The sequence below is a fragment of the Arachis hypogaea genome, chromosome 1 (genome assembly GCF_003086295.3).
Source record: "Arachis hypogaea cultivar Tifrunner chromosome 1, arahy.Tifrunner.gnm2.J5K5, whole genome shotgun sequence".
In the NCBI taxonomy this organism is placed as follows: domain Eukaryota; kingdom Viridiplantae; phylum Streptophyta; class Magnoliopsida; order Fabales; family Fabaceae; genus Arachis; species Arachis hypogaea.
The window spans coordinates 108,607,076-108,620,761 of NC_092036.1; the positions used below are offsets into that span (position 1 = coordinate 108,607,076).

At 33.7% G+C, this 13,686-nt stretch overlaps 2 protein-coding genes across 3 annotated transcripts; both read right to left on the reverse strand.

Annotated features, from left to right (window-relative positions):
• Positions 1–2,994: 2,994 nt before the first annotated feature.
• Positions 2,995–4,989, reverse strand: LOC112708940 (protein MIZU-KUSSEI 1). The gene has a single exon (XM_025760859.3). It carries the CDS (start codon positions 4,385–4,387, stop codon positions 3,458–3,460), a length of 930 nt encoding a protein of 309 aa, XP_025616644.1. The 5' UTR covers positions 4,388–4,989; the 3' UTR covers positions 2,995–3,457.
• A 745-nt stretch (positions 4,990–5,734) lies between these two features.
• LOC112708950 (protein Dr1 homolog) lies at positions 5,735–8,973 on the reverse strand. Of its 2 annotated transcripts, none has more exons than XM_025760869.3 (6): positions 8,611–8,973; positions 8,445–8,507; positions 7,601–7,690; positions 7,216–7,310; positions 6,915–6,983; positions 5,735–6,246 (listed from the first exon to the last, which is right to left on the reverse strand). In XM_025760869.3, exons 2-6 carry the CDS (start codon positions 8,497–8,499, stop codon positions 6,085–6,087), a joined length of 471 nt encoding a protein of 156 aa, XP_025616654.1. In that variant the 5' UTR covers positions 8,500–8,507; positions 8,611–8,973; the 3' UTR covers positions 5,735–6,084. The 2 variants fall into 2 exon arrangements, with proteins under 2 accessions (XP_025616654.1, XP_025616651.1); XM_025760866.3 differs by having other exon boundaries at positions 5,735–6,249; positions 8,611–8,963.
• Between the last annotated feature and the right edge of the window lie 4,713 nt (positions 8,974–13,686).

A 13,686-nucleotide genomic window follows, 5' to 3' on the forward strand; every position in this document is an offset into this window, starting at 1 on the left:
AACATTAAATATGTATTTCTCAAAAAATACTTTAGAAATTGAATTTTGATAGGATTTTTTACAATCATGATTAGAAAAATGAGATATTATTATTCTTAAAATTTGTTGATTTTTCGCTAAGTATATATTTTTTGTGATTTTTTAAAAGTATTATTAATTGTTGACAAAAAAAATCGCAAAAAAATTATATATATACTCAGCGGAAAAATCACCAAATTTTAAGGATAAAAACATCTCATTTTTCTAATCATGCTTGCAAAAAGTGCATTAAAATTCAATCTTTAAACCATTTTTTGAAAATACATATTTAATGTTAGATATTTTTGTGGCGTTTTAAAATTATTTGAGGACACTTTTATCGATAACAAAATTTGGATGCATTTTTATCAGCGCCAAAATTATTCGAGTGTATTTTTGGTGGTTTACTCTTTAAAAAAATCACAAAATAAGTTTTTTTTTTTTATCATTTAGGCATTAGTAACATCACTTTAATGATAACTACTAAGAAGTAAGAAACAAGAGAAGATTAAATTTTACCATACCAGATAGTGCAATCCATGAACTAAGAGAAAGTCTTCCTCTGCATATATATTTTCTTTCTTATTTGTTAAAATAAAAGTAATTACAAAGCTCAATGAAATTCCATTGATCTACCTAAAGATTGGAAAGATCTATGGCAGATAGAAAGATCTCATAGGTAGTAGGTACAAGTCCCAACAGATCAAAGAAACAAATGACAAATCACAAGATATCTGTGCAAAAAGCCAAAGTGTGCTGTGACATTTTTCTGAACCAACATATCATGCAATAGTTGATATAAGAAAAGGATATTCCTTTAACATGTAAATAACTAAATTTTGGACTTCATATCAACACTAACGTTTAGATATTCAATTAATACTACTCTTTATAAAATAAACTCACATTGTAGTAGTAGACCTCATAACAGCTGCTATATATTTGAGCAAATAGGTGCTGTCCCTTTCTAGCCATTATTTTCTAATGTATGCCAAAAAAAAGTGTGAACCTTAGCTTACATAGATCATAGATGAGAATCCCATAGCTTAGTGACACAACCTGGTGGAAAAGTGTAGTAATAATCTTTGATTCCCGACCAAAAAGAAGACACAAAACAATTATAGACTGCATAGCATCAACCTGAAGTCCCCTTTAATTATAATAACTATTTGGTCTAATTCATCAACTAAGATTTTTCAGTAAATGGAACAATCGAAATTGTTAAAGCCAAGACAAAGATGGCTTACATAACTAGTAAAAGATATCCTCATATTTCACAAAAGAACAAGTTTAGTTCTTCTCAGGTATAAACTCTAAAGGTTTATTGGTATGTCCTGATCTTAATAGAATGATTTGCATTAAATTTACTTATATGATTTTGGAGAGAAAGATGACAATGTAAGATCCATTTTATTAATTTACGGACAACACCTTAAACTTGTGAATATGTTCCACCGACAACCTTAAGGGATTATTCTGGTTTCTTCTTCTATCTCCATTGTTTATTTTCATATTTTCAGTGTGGGGATTGGGGTGTGTTGGTGCACTAATTAGGCCAATAATGATGTGAATGAGTAGCCAAACTTTATGTGGAGCAATTAGCTTTTCTATCTTAAGAAGAATGATTACTAGATGATAAATTTTTTTTTTTTTTATGAACAACAACTTCGGTATCAGTGAAAGGCATGTAACAAATTGGTTTCTCTAGCTGTCAGCAACATATTCTAATCTACATTTTCTTCTCTCTACTAATCTACAGGGAAAAAAATAGTGGGAAATTGTTAAAGCCTGAAAACTAGGAGAAAGGAAAGGTGAAAAAAGGGAGAGATCACTATTATGATCAAATAATCAAGGTTGAAGGAATTTTCCTTTTTTGTGATTAAATAAGTGTTGTGGCCACATATGTTTCAATGTGGTGGGCTACATAGTGATATAGTCTAATACTTTAAGAGACTCATGCTTGCACAAATTACAATGAATCATGTAAGCTTGTGAGAAAAATAAGAATGTTTTTCATATACATTTCAATTAGGCCAAACAAAATAAAAAAGCAGTCAACAAGTGGAAAAAGCAAAATAGCTGAGTGCATAAACAAAAGAATAAAGGATAGCAAAATGAAAAAAAAAAAGATGAGGTATGTTGTCAGATTGTGGGTAACTGAATATATATTTTTTCCTTTTTCTATTTTACATTTGCTTTTTATGACTTCTATGATTGATTAAGCATTAAAATTTAAAAGGAAAAAGAAAAAGGGCAAAAAAAAAAAAATCTTGGGATCACTTCCCAAACAAATTTGTACATAAAAAGCAATGATTGGAACAATCTTTGCTTTTTGGACCAAATACTGAAAATTGTGTTGGTATGAAAGAACATGCTGATAAAGGATTCAAGCTAAACAAGGAAAGAAGATAATCACAACTCACAAGGAAACAAAACAAAACAAATAATGAAATGGCACTCACAGCCCCAAATAATAATTAATATATGATATCAAGTTACAATGCTTATACATACATTCTCATATGGTAATCTTCCCCTTAAATAGAGTAAAGAAAGGATCACATGCAGTAGAATCTGTAAGAACATGACTGACGTTATAGAATCCAAACTACAGTATGTTCAAGATATAAGCAGCAAAAGAAGTATTTAGACCCACAAAGAAAGTGTGATTGATGCAAATTTTATAACTAGCAGTAATGGTCTGTGTGAAGAGTGATGGAGTAACCAACATAAGACCACATAATAGGGACATTCTGAAGTGGAAGCAGCACTTCCAATTGTAATGAATGAAATGAAATCAACTAGGGAATAAGCACATAACGGGGGTAAAAATGAAAAAAGGAAAGCGTGGGGGAGTACAGTGCAAAGATAGAAGGCTAATCCTCCAATTTTAATTAAACAAACAACATGGCAATCATGAAATTTTGCTAAAAAGGCACTAAATCAAAATCCAGAATTATAAAACAAAAAGAAAAATGCAAAAACAATCATGATTAGCATTAACCTCCAGTCTCATATCACTAATTCAAGGATTAGAGAAAAATAGAAATAATAATAGGAACTATACAGATACACCTTTCATGACCCCACTCCCCACCACCATGCTGTAAAGTATTTGCACCATTTTCACCCTCTTCTCTGCTCTGCCATTAGACCCTACCCTCCTATTCTACCCAAAAAAAAAAAAAAGAGAGAAGAAAAAACAGAAAACCCCTCAACTTCCTCCATCTCCATGAAGAATAAGGGTACATGAAAAGACAAAAAAAAAAAAGAACAACCTTGGACAGGACTAGGTCTCCATTTCCATGATTGAACAGCTAATAAGCAAGTAGTATAGGAATAGGAATAATAAATAAATAACCTACTGTTCACAGAATCCACAAAGAACAAAGGGAAACTAAGTATAATAACTGAAAAAACAGAACTTTGCCATGAACTGCTAGACTCTAAGCAAATAGATACTAAGTTCAGGTGCTCCATTGCTATCAGGGTTCATCATATAGAAAGCTTCAGAGTCTCTTGACCCAACAATTCTCTCAAACCTTGCCCTCATATACATAACTTCACCACCATCAGAACCACCACCACCCTCACCATTGTTGTTGTTCACTGGAAGAACACCAGCACCCATTGAAATTGGTTCCACGGCTTTCAGAATATCCCAGTCTTTAGGCCCACACTCTCTCCTTGTAGCATAGCCACACTTTTTACCGTTGCAATAGGTCCTCCACAGAGTCTCCTGAAGAAGCCTCGCTTGCTTCTTCTCCTTCTTCTCCTTCTTCTCATTCTCTACACCTTCTTTGTTCTTCTCTTTATCACATTCCAAGGCGATTCTGACCAACCCAGAAGCCATTTCCCGAACCAAACCGCTTATCGGTGTTGCAAGCTCTATGAGAAACGCGGGTTGTGAAGTGGGGTCCTTCTGAAAAGCAAAATGGACATGGCCACGACGGTAACCGAAGAGTGTTCCAACTACACGAGGGCCAAGACCAAAGGGTAGGTTGGAACGGTTCTTGTTGAAAACTGTGAGAACTGAACGGAGTTTGGAGATTGCCACTGCCTGAAGCTTCCTCCTTGCTTGTGAAGTTGTTCCTTGAACAGCTTTGTTGTCAAGAAGTTGTTCTTCTTTTGCTGCTTTTGTCTCCTCTTCTATGATCTTGGACACTGTCTGGGAAGTGGGAAGTGATAGTTCAGCTTCTTCTTGCTGTTCTTCTTCTTCGTTTCCAACTTTGTTAGTCCAGTGGAAGTGGTGCCTCTTGGAAGACATGTCTTGAGATGGGTTTCCTGAAGAGTTTAAGGTTAAGTTTGAGGTTGATGAGGTTGTTGAGTTTGTTGAGGTGGTTGTCCTCTCCATGAGTAGTGTCTTCATTAGAGAAGAGAAGAGTAAAGGGTTAAAAAAGCAGAGAAGAGAAGGGGGAAAGGAGAGACAGAGAAACACACACACAGAGAGTGTGGCTTCTTCTTTATACTGTTAGTTGAGGATTTTATGGTTAATTAAATAAGAAAGTTTGGTTCTTTCTTTGTAATTATAGGCATGTATCTATGTATCTATATGAATCTATATCTAATATCTATAGTGTGTGAGAGAGCAAGAGAAGAATCCTGACAAAAGAAACATAGGCAGTCCCACTAGCTGATATGGGAAATCAGGCACAGAGAGAGAGAGTGCAATTTTCAAATGGAAAAGAAAGGAATCTAAGGAGACAATGTGTTTGTTGTTTCACTTTCTGGTGGGGCATTCAGCCACAGATAGAGAAGGGGGGAATTGTGCTTGACTAAGCTCTTTTGACTTGATGCACCCAAAACGGTAAAAAAGAGAAATTAGAGAAAAATTTAAGAGAGAAAAAAAACAAAGCACAAAGCCATCACTGTTGAAACTAGACATGCATTCAGGAGAGTAGCAAGCAAGCACACTCCTCTGCACCATTTCATGTCTTCTAGTGCAAAGGTGCACCATGATGACGTCATCTTGAGGGATTACTGAATTCTCATGGCTCATTGCTGGCTACAGAGCCTACATTACACGTATCTACGAACTGACACCCTATTTGTACCTTGCCATGGCCCCACTTCTTCTAAATCCTTCTACGCTGTCAACAAAATGGAAAAGCCATGTTTAACCCAAACTCGTATTAGTTTATCAGAACTATCGAGTGTTTAATAATATAGGGAGTAGAGTAGTAGGATAGAACAGACACAATAATTCGGATGCGTTAACCAATAAGACATTTTATTAGTGTGTTGAGATTTCGATTCCCAACGCCAAGATCATAAACAGAAAAACAGGAGAATCTAGTATCAGAAATAAGATTATTTTCGATTTCCGGCTATGATTAGGCAAAAACAAGAAAGGAGACTTATAGCGTAGTAGAATAGAAACATTAATTGAATGTTTCTAAACGTACAGAAATTAGAGTAATAATACTTCTGGTACACCCGAATACGATAACGGGGTTAACACAGAATTGAAACCTAAACATGATACTTCCTCTTAAAATAACAAACCGCATTTGGAAAAAGTAGTACATAATTTTACATTTTGTCAAAATAAGCCATCATGTTAAATCTCCGAATAATTATTTACCTATAACCAGAGGATAAATACCATTTAAGTTGAACACAAAAGGAGCTAATTTAACAAAAATAGATGTAGACGGATCATACCTGCGAGAAGAAAGGAGAGGTTGAATGATGTCTCATATCTAACAAGTTAACAGAAATAAACAGAATACCATTGCTTCTACATATTCATCAATAACTTTTACAATCTAATATAGTCGCTACCGTCAGCTTCAAGCTACGAGCTGTTAGTGTGTAGAAGACACAAAATGCAGATTAAATACTTACACGTAACTCTAAATAGTGGAGGGTTTTCACGAACTCTCACTAATTACATTGACTTACAAATATGGATTCATAAAAGGATAGAATACAAATGGAGAGCACATCCACATAGGCCAGCAAACTAGTGAGTGGCTTTTGTACACAACAGAGCTAATTAGAAGGGCAGGAAAAGATGTCAGAGATGCCTTTGCCCACGCTTCGAGAAAACACGAGGTCCTAGAGTTAGCTATCTAAACTTTGGTCAGCTTCTGGTTGCTTGGAAGCAATAGCCCCGCCATTCATCCTGGCTCGCGCCTCTGCAAACATCCGTTGCTGCTCTGCTAATGCTTCTTCTTCGGTCATCTCAGCTCCATTGCTCCACTTACCACCACCTTTTAAAGAGTCCTGCTGGAGAAACAATAACCAATCAGAAAATCGTTTCCCTTTCCCAAGTAATTTTGCACACAATAAAGTTAACTGCCTCAAAAAACTGCTCAAACTTCTCATTACCCAAAATGATACCGGTGTACCAAAAGCTAGAATACTAGACCATTCATCCGCTTACTATTAATTAATCATTAAATCAGAAGGATGCATTATTGTCAGCCACAAATTCATCATTCCATCAAGTTGATAGAGCAAAAAAGCCTATATTCCAAAGATAGAACCGGAAAGAGTAGGGACTGTGATGACAAGAACTACTAAAATATCAATAGAAAAATAAACAAAGGACGTGCTCACAAACAGCATGTAGAAAAAAAACCCAGAATAGAATAGTAGGAGATGGTATATCCTACAGGTTCTCCTACAAACACTGCATCTTTCATCTAATTCCGCAATTAGGAAACAGGAAAGTGCAACTTCAAAAAAGATTTCTCAAATACAGAGGTAAAACACTGGAATTGGTTCATCAAAAGGGAACACTCCACGTGTTCATATACCCCCCCTTTCATGTGCAAGTTCTCACAGATTAAGAACCTCAAGGGAAGGTGGCAGGTTAACAGAAAGCAATATTGCTAATTGTAAAAGAACACTCGAACTCAGCATGGATGGTGCATAAATGTTAAGATTACCATGGTCTCCAGCTTGTGCTGTTCATATGCTGCATAGACTTCTTCAATGTACTCGCCAAAGCCGAGGACCTAAGTAGAAAAAAGTAAGCATATAAGGCCCAGTTTAAAACATCTAATATTTATCCATTCTTGAAAATCTCCAATCCATAATTGCTTATAACATCTTCTATGGCTATCTTTAGTTTACAACAATCCAAGATAATTCCATGGGGCCAGATTAACACTTAAGTATAAATTGCAGACGAATCGCATGCAAACTTAGCGATATATACAAAGGGTTGATGAATATAAGAATATTCACCTCTAAAGCCTTCAGTACATGCTCAGGTGCAATAGTCCGTTTTTCCTCTCTGCTACAGACTTCATTGGACTCCGACGAAACAAGGTTTATAAATTCTGCATTGATAAACAACTATTATTCAGTTAACTGAGTAAAATAAGAATATGAAACAGGAAACTGCTAAAATAAAGGAAGCATAAATTGCCATTCAATAACATAATTTTTTCATGCCCACCAAATATAGATACAAAAACAAACATGTTATGCAGGGTCTAGATTCCATAACAAATTATGGTGCTAAGAAAGATCCATTATATAGAATTTAGGCCCTGGATAGAGAATCACCTCAAACTAAAAGAATACAAAAAATAGTAACAAGAAAAACACCAAAAGTTGGAAATCCGACCTACACAACACTCGATCAATAGATCTTGTGCGTCTCTTGCAACACGTACATCTGGAGGTAACATCTCTTTAATAATTTTTGTCATTGTTGCTGCAAAAAATAACAGCTTCGGTGAGCAACACAAACAAAATACAAGAAAAGACCTAATCTCAAGTGCCACAAAAGTTAGCAGGAAAACAGACACCAGACTTTTACTATTAGTCAACAGCATTTTCTCAATTAAACCGGTCCACAAGAACAGTGACAATCAGGTATTATGAATAACAACTCTATCAATTTAACTAGAAAACCGTAATTCTTTTTCATTCCAAAAAATTGAGAAAGTTGTTCTGTTAAAATCATAAATAAATAATAATCAATTAAGGAAAGGAAAGTGAGAGAGAGAAAAGGCATATATGGCATCTATGGCTTGCTATATATGGAATGATGATTTCTAGTCATCAAACAGAAACAAAATTTCTGCAGTGATTAATTAATTATAATGTGATCTCCCCCCTTAGTGCAGCTCAGAATAAAAATAATAATGAGAGATTAGTGCTAGCTGCTAAAAACAATGAAAATTACAAAGTGTTTCTCAATCTTGACTTATTTCTTTCAATTCTCCTCATCCTAACCCTAAATCCCAAAGTATTTTCAGAAAGGAATGAAAATCATATATGCACACAACAAATTGATTCCAACGAACTCAACGAAAATATAAATATCACATATGTGATATGTATGCAATCAAAATAAAGCCAGTTAAAAAAAAATTTTAAAAATCAAATCAAATTAAGAAAAAGTCACCGTCAAAAACTAAGGGGAAAAAATTAAAAATTAAAATATTAAAGAAAACAAAGAAAACCTTTAGGAAGCGAAGCGTCTTCCTTCGATTTGCCGACGATGTCCATAGGCTCCATTGTTCAACCTAAAACCGAAGAAAAGTAAAAATTAAGGCACAAAAAACGAATCAAAAGAGAAGAAAATTTTCAGATCTGAAAGATATAAGGAAAAAGAAGATGGGAACTCACCGATTTACCGGGTTGAATCGGAAGCGAATCTGACAAGTGAGGGTAGCGATCGAGCAAGCCGACTCAGCCGAATTCAGATCGGAGATTGAGGAAGGCGAATACGAAGACGGAGACGAAGAGATGGTGGAGGAAGGAGGACATGGCTGAAGAGCGATGATATGAATTTATGATGGTGGTTTCACAGGATAAGAGAACCAGTTCTCGCTCGCATGCGATTAGGGCAACCCACACTACCCCCCAAAGCGCGTTGACCTTACCCTTTCCCACGCGCTCCTCTCCCGCGCGTCTAGCGCTTTTTCCGCAACTGAATATTGAAACGTTCTCTCTACTTCTTCCTTTTCCTTTATTCTCATATTATCTTTTGTCCAAAAATAAATAAATAAATAACAGTAGAACTTTTATTTTGTAAATATTTGATGACAAAATTCACTAAATTCCAAAAGGAGTTGGTGTAATTCTTTTTTCCTAAATAATTTTTATTTATTTTTAAATAAAATGTTATCAAACAATTATTTATTCAATTAAATACCTATGTTTTCAAGACTCTTAAATTCTCAAATACGTAATCCAAATATTTTTACTAATATATATTTAATGTTTGCAAATTATTATAATGATTCTATCTATAGATTTTTGTTTTAGACGGGTGGGCTGCTAAAATTTTGTTGTAAATATTATTTTAGGAAAGTGTGTTCTTATTTTTAATTAATGAAAAGTTAATCATTCATGAAAAAAAAAAAATCTTGAACTACAAATTCAACTTTTTGAATAGTCCCCCAAAAAAAAACTTTAGAATGAAATGGTTCACTGGCTCGGGATTTTTATTTTAATAAATAAAATAAATGAGATGATTATTAAAATAAATAATTTAAAAATTATTTATCGTTTTAAATATTTTAGTCTTATTTTGTTTATAGTATAAACGAGATATATAAATATTATTTACACTATAAACGAGATACATGAAATGACGAATCACTATTCACATTGTCCTCCACGTAATTACTGTCCGACTCCTCTTTGCCCTCCTCTGCCTCATCCACTAGAATGGCGACATGAATGAGCGGTGGTGCGAGAGGTCGGTCGTCTTGTATATAGGTCGAGTGTACGGAACCACCACCATCACTATATCCCACCTCGGCGGAAAACTCCATTACCTGCTCCACCATGATCCTCCTATGGATGTCGAACATCAGTCGTACATGCTTGTCCCCTTGAAGTCGGAATAGTCGAAACCGGAAGACTCTGTTACCCATGGGTGCCAGCAACATATACGCCACCCTTCCAATCTCCCTCACTTCTATACCACCGAATTTGCTCAATATTAAACTCTTCAAATCTGACAACGTATTCACACGTTAAGTGCGAAACAATATCAGACTCTCACACTCAAATGTCACCATTTCTCATAATACAATAATTGGGATAAACAAGCACAACTATGTATAGACTATTACTGGCTATTAATGCCTTGTTTCGTGAGAAAAACCAGAAAGAAAAAGGATGAAAAATGTTTGTGGAGAATACCAAGGATTACACATCCTTTTATAGCTGCTGCCACTTTGTCTTCTACTTATCTCGTTTACACTGTAAACGAGATGAACATTTCATATATCTCGTTTACACTATAAACAAGATATACCCGTTGCAGCTGACTAGTTTTATCTCGTTTACAGTGTAAACGAGATAAGACTGAGGTATTTAAAATGATAAATAATTTTTAAATTATTTATTTTTATAATTATCCCATTTATTTTATTTATTAAAATAAAAATCTCGATATTTTATGTTATTTATCCAAAAATTAAATAAAAATATATAATAAAAAATTAACAAAATATTTGGATTAAGTAAAGCAAAAAAAATATAGTATGTAATAAAAAAATATTTTGATTTTTACGAGAAAATGTATATAATTTTGTTATCCACGATATCCTTAACCTGACAGACAAAGGATTAATTCGTCGCAGATTTAAGCTTTATTTAATAGTTTATTGTTGGCCAATGTACGGATAGCAAAACTCTCCAAGACGCGCGGATCTCTGCGGAGACTGCCCCGAATGGAGATCCGACTGTGGAGGATTTTTTCTGCGGGGATGGGGATGGGGGCGAAATTCTCCCGAGGCAGGCGCGGGGACTCGAGCGAAGATCCCCCTTCCGTCCCTCCTAATCCCCAAATTTTATAAATTTACTTAATTGTTCTTAATAGTTTATTTCTTATATATATATAGAGAGAGAGAGATAGAGAGAGAGAGTGAGGGAGAGAGAGTGAGAGAAACCCAAAATTTCTAATCCTCATTTGCATAATCCTTCTTCAACTCATAGATCTCTAGCGTCATTCATACTCCAACTTCTCTGCAGCCATCCCCTCGCCACTCTCCCGTCTAACCGCATTGTCACTCCTCACCGTTCCATAACCCTCACCACGTCGTTCTCTATATTAGTGGTGTTCATTTTCACAACTCTGTTATCGTGTCCATTCTCCTCTCTGCTGTCGCGTCTCCCACTTCGTCCACTGCTCTGTGTTCTGCCTCGCCGGGGCATCCCCCACTGCGTCATTTTGAAAGAAGTCACCATCTTATCGTTTAGATTTTTTGTATAAAATTTTACTGTTTTTGTATATAATGGATACTTTCTGCTCTATTCCTATGAAAACTAATATTAGTCAAAACTATCAAAGAGATAGAGAATGGGACCCACGCAAAAAAATGAGACCCTGTGGAGAATGTGGGTGGGAGAGTAATATTCTCCCACAACGGAAAACAGAAACGGGGACGGAGATGGAGAGTAAATTTGGGGACGGGGATGGGGAGCAAAGAGGTATCCTCCATCCTGGCCTTCTCCCTGTTCCGTTGACATCCCCAGACCAATGAATTACTGCATGTATAATACGACATCAAACTTCCAGCACTTGTTTAAACGGATGAGTACTGTACATTATTACTATTATATAATTTAATTATGCATGATTAATGTATAATCTAATTAATATACGACAGTTTTTTTTTAAATAATAACTTTTTTTATATTAATATTTTTTAACATTAATTTTATTAATTGATTAAAATAATTATATATTATACTACTGTAGTAATATAATAGGATTGTTATGCTTTAAAATAGGAATAAAATTTAGTTAATGCTAAATAAATTTGATTATCTATTTTAAAATAAATAAGTATAATTATGCATGATTGTCTTATAATATTAATAATATATGATAATTTTCTTTTAAATGATAGTTTTTTTATACTAATATTTTTTAACATTAATTTTACGTAATTAATTAAAATAATTATGCATTCATGCAATAGTAAAATAATAGAATTGATATATTTTAAAATAAAAAAATTTAATTAATACTAAATTAATTTGATGATCTATCTTAAGAATAAATAATAATATATGATGGTTTAATTTTAAATAATAATTTCCTTTTATATTAATATTTCTTAATATTAACTTCCATAATTGATTAAAATTATTATACATTGATACAACAGTAGTATAATAAGATTGATATACTTTATTATAAAAAAGAAAATTTTAATTAATGCTAAATTCATTTGAGTAGCTATTTTAAAAATAAATAATTATAATTATGCATAATTACTTTAAAGCAAAACGTTAATAAAATATTTTACTACAACTAACTTTTTATGTAGATATTTTATTCTAACGCTAATAAGAAATTTTAGTACAACTAATAATATTTTAAAAGATTTAGTTTTTGTGTATTAATAATTTAAATAATAGGAATAATAATAATTACACAGTATTATAATTACGCAAAATATTGTCAACTATAATTATGAAGCTCATTTCTGTTCAAATCACATGAAACACATTCATGGAGAGGAGAAAAAGGAAGAAGAACTCAAACCTTTGAATTCAATTTAATCCTCCATAACTTTTTGCTCTGTTTGCCGTCTCGTTTACAACCACGCATTCGCAGTATCGAGCTCTACAAAGTTTTAGTCACGTTTTCTTCCTCAATTTTTTCATTTTCAATTTTAAAAATTTGTGAGTAAAGATGTTAAAAATTATTTAATTCCAGTGTTTAGGTTCGAATTAGTTTGAGGAAAACGCTTAATCTTGTTTCGTTGGTGCTTGAGTAAGGTGATAATCCTAGAATCCTAATTAATTCATTAATTTTGTGTGTTGGGTATTTAGTTTTGGGTATACATATATGGTAATGTGTATTAGGTGTGTATATATGTAAATTGGAACTTGATTGTGAATATTGGAGTCTTGGTGGAGCTTTGGGTGTCATTACTTTGGATTCTTGGGGCTGAATTTTGAACATTTTGGTGGTGCCCTTGAATTCTATGAGAAAATCGGCCAATGTATGGTTTTTGTTTCTCGTATTTAATATATAATGTCTTGTGAAAACTTAGGCTAGACGACTTAGGATAAGTTGGATTGAGAATGTTGAACTTGATTAATAGTTAGTTGACAATGTATATGTGTAATTTGATGAGGCATGATAAATTCATTGTTTTGGTAGTATGAATATAGTTGATGTGGTAAGAAGGTTAATGAATGATGACTTTGATTATGGTAAATGAGAATGTTGATGGTGGATATGTTAAGGTTAATGATTTTGATGTTATTATTGAAAACGTTGAAAGAATTTGTATACAAGAATAAGGTATGATTGATTTTGGTAGAATGTGGAGTTGTGATGCTGATTTGGTATGTTGTGGTGTTGTTTATGTGTATAGAAAGTTGATATTGAGTTTGATTTTTGGTGAAAATAGAGGTTTATGAATTTTTGTGAAAATCTTATTTTTGGCCGAATTTCGGCGAGCCATAACTTAGCTTCCGAACTCCCAAATTGTTTCAAACTTCTTTCATATAAAAATTGGATCCGTGAAGTTTACGCCGTTCGAAGAACGGATGAAAAATATTTTAAAATGACAAAATTATGCACGTCCGAAGTTCGGTATGTAAAATTTAAAATTCTACAGACTTAACCATTTTTTTACTCATCTACAATGCATGCGTACGCAAACCCCTCCATACGCGGATGGGCGATTTCTATTTGGCATGCATGGGTACGCGGACGAGGTAATG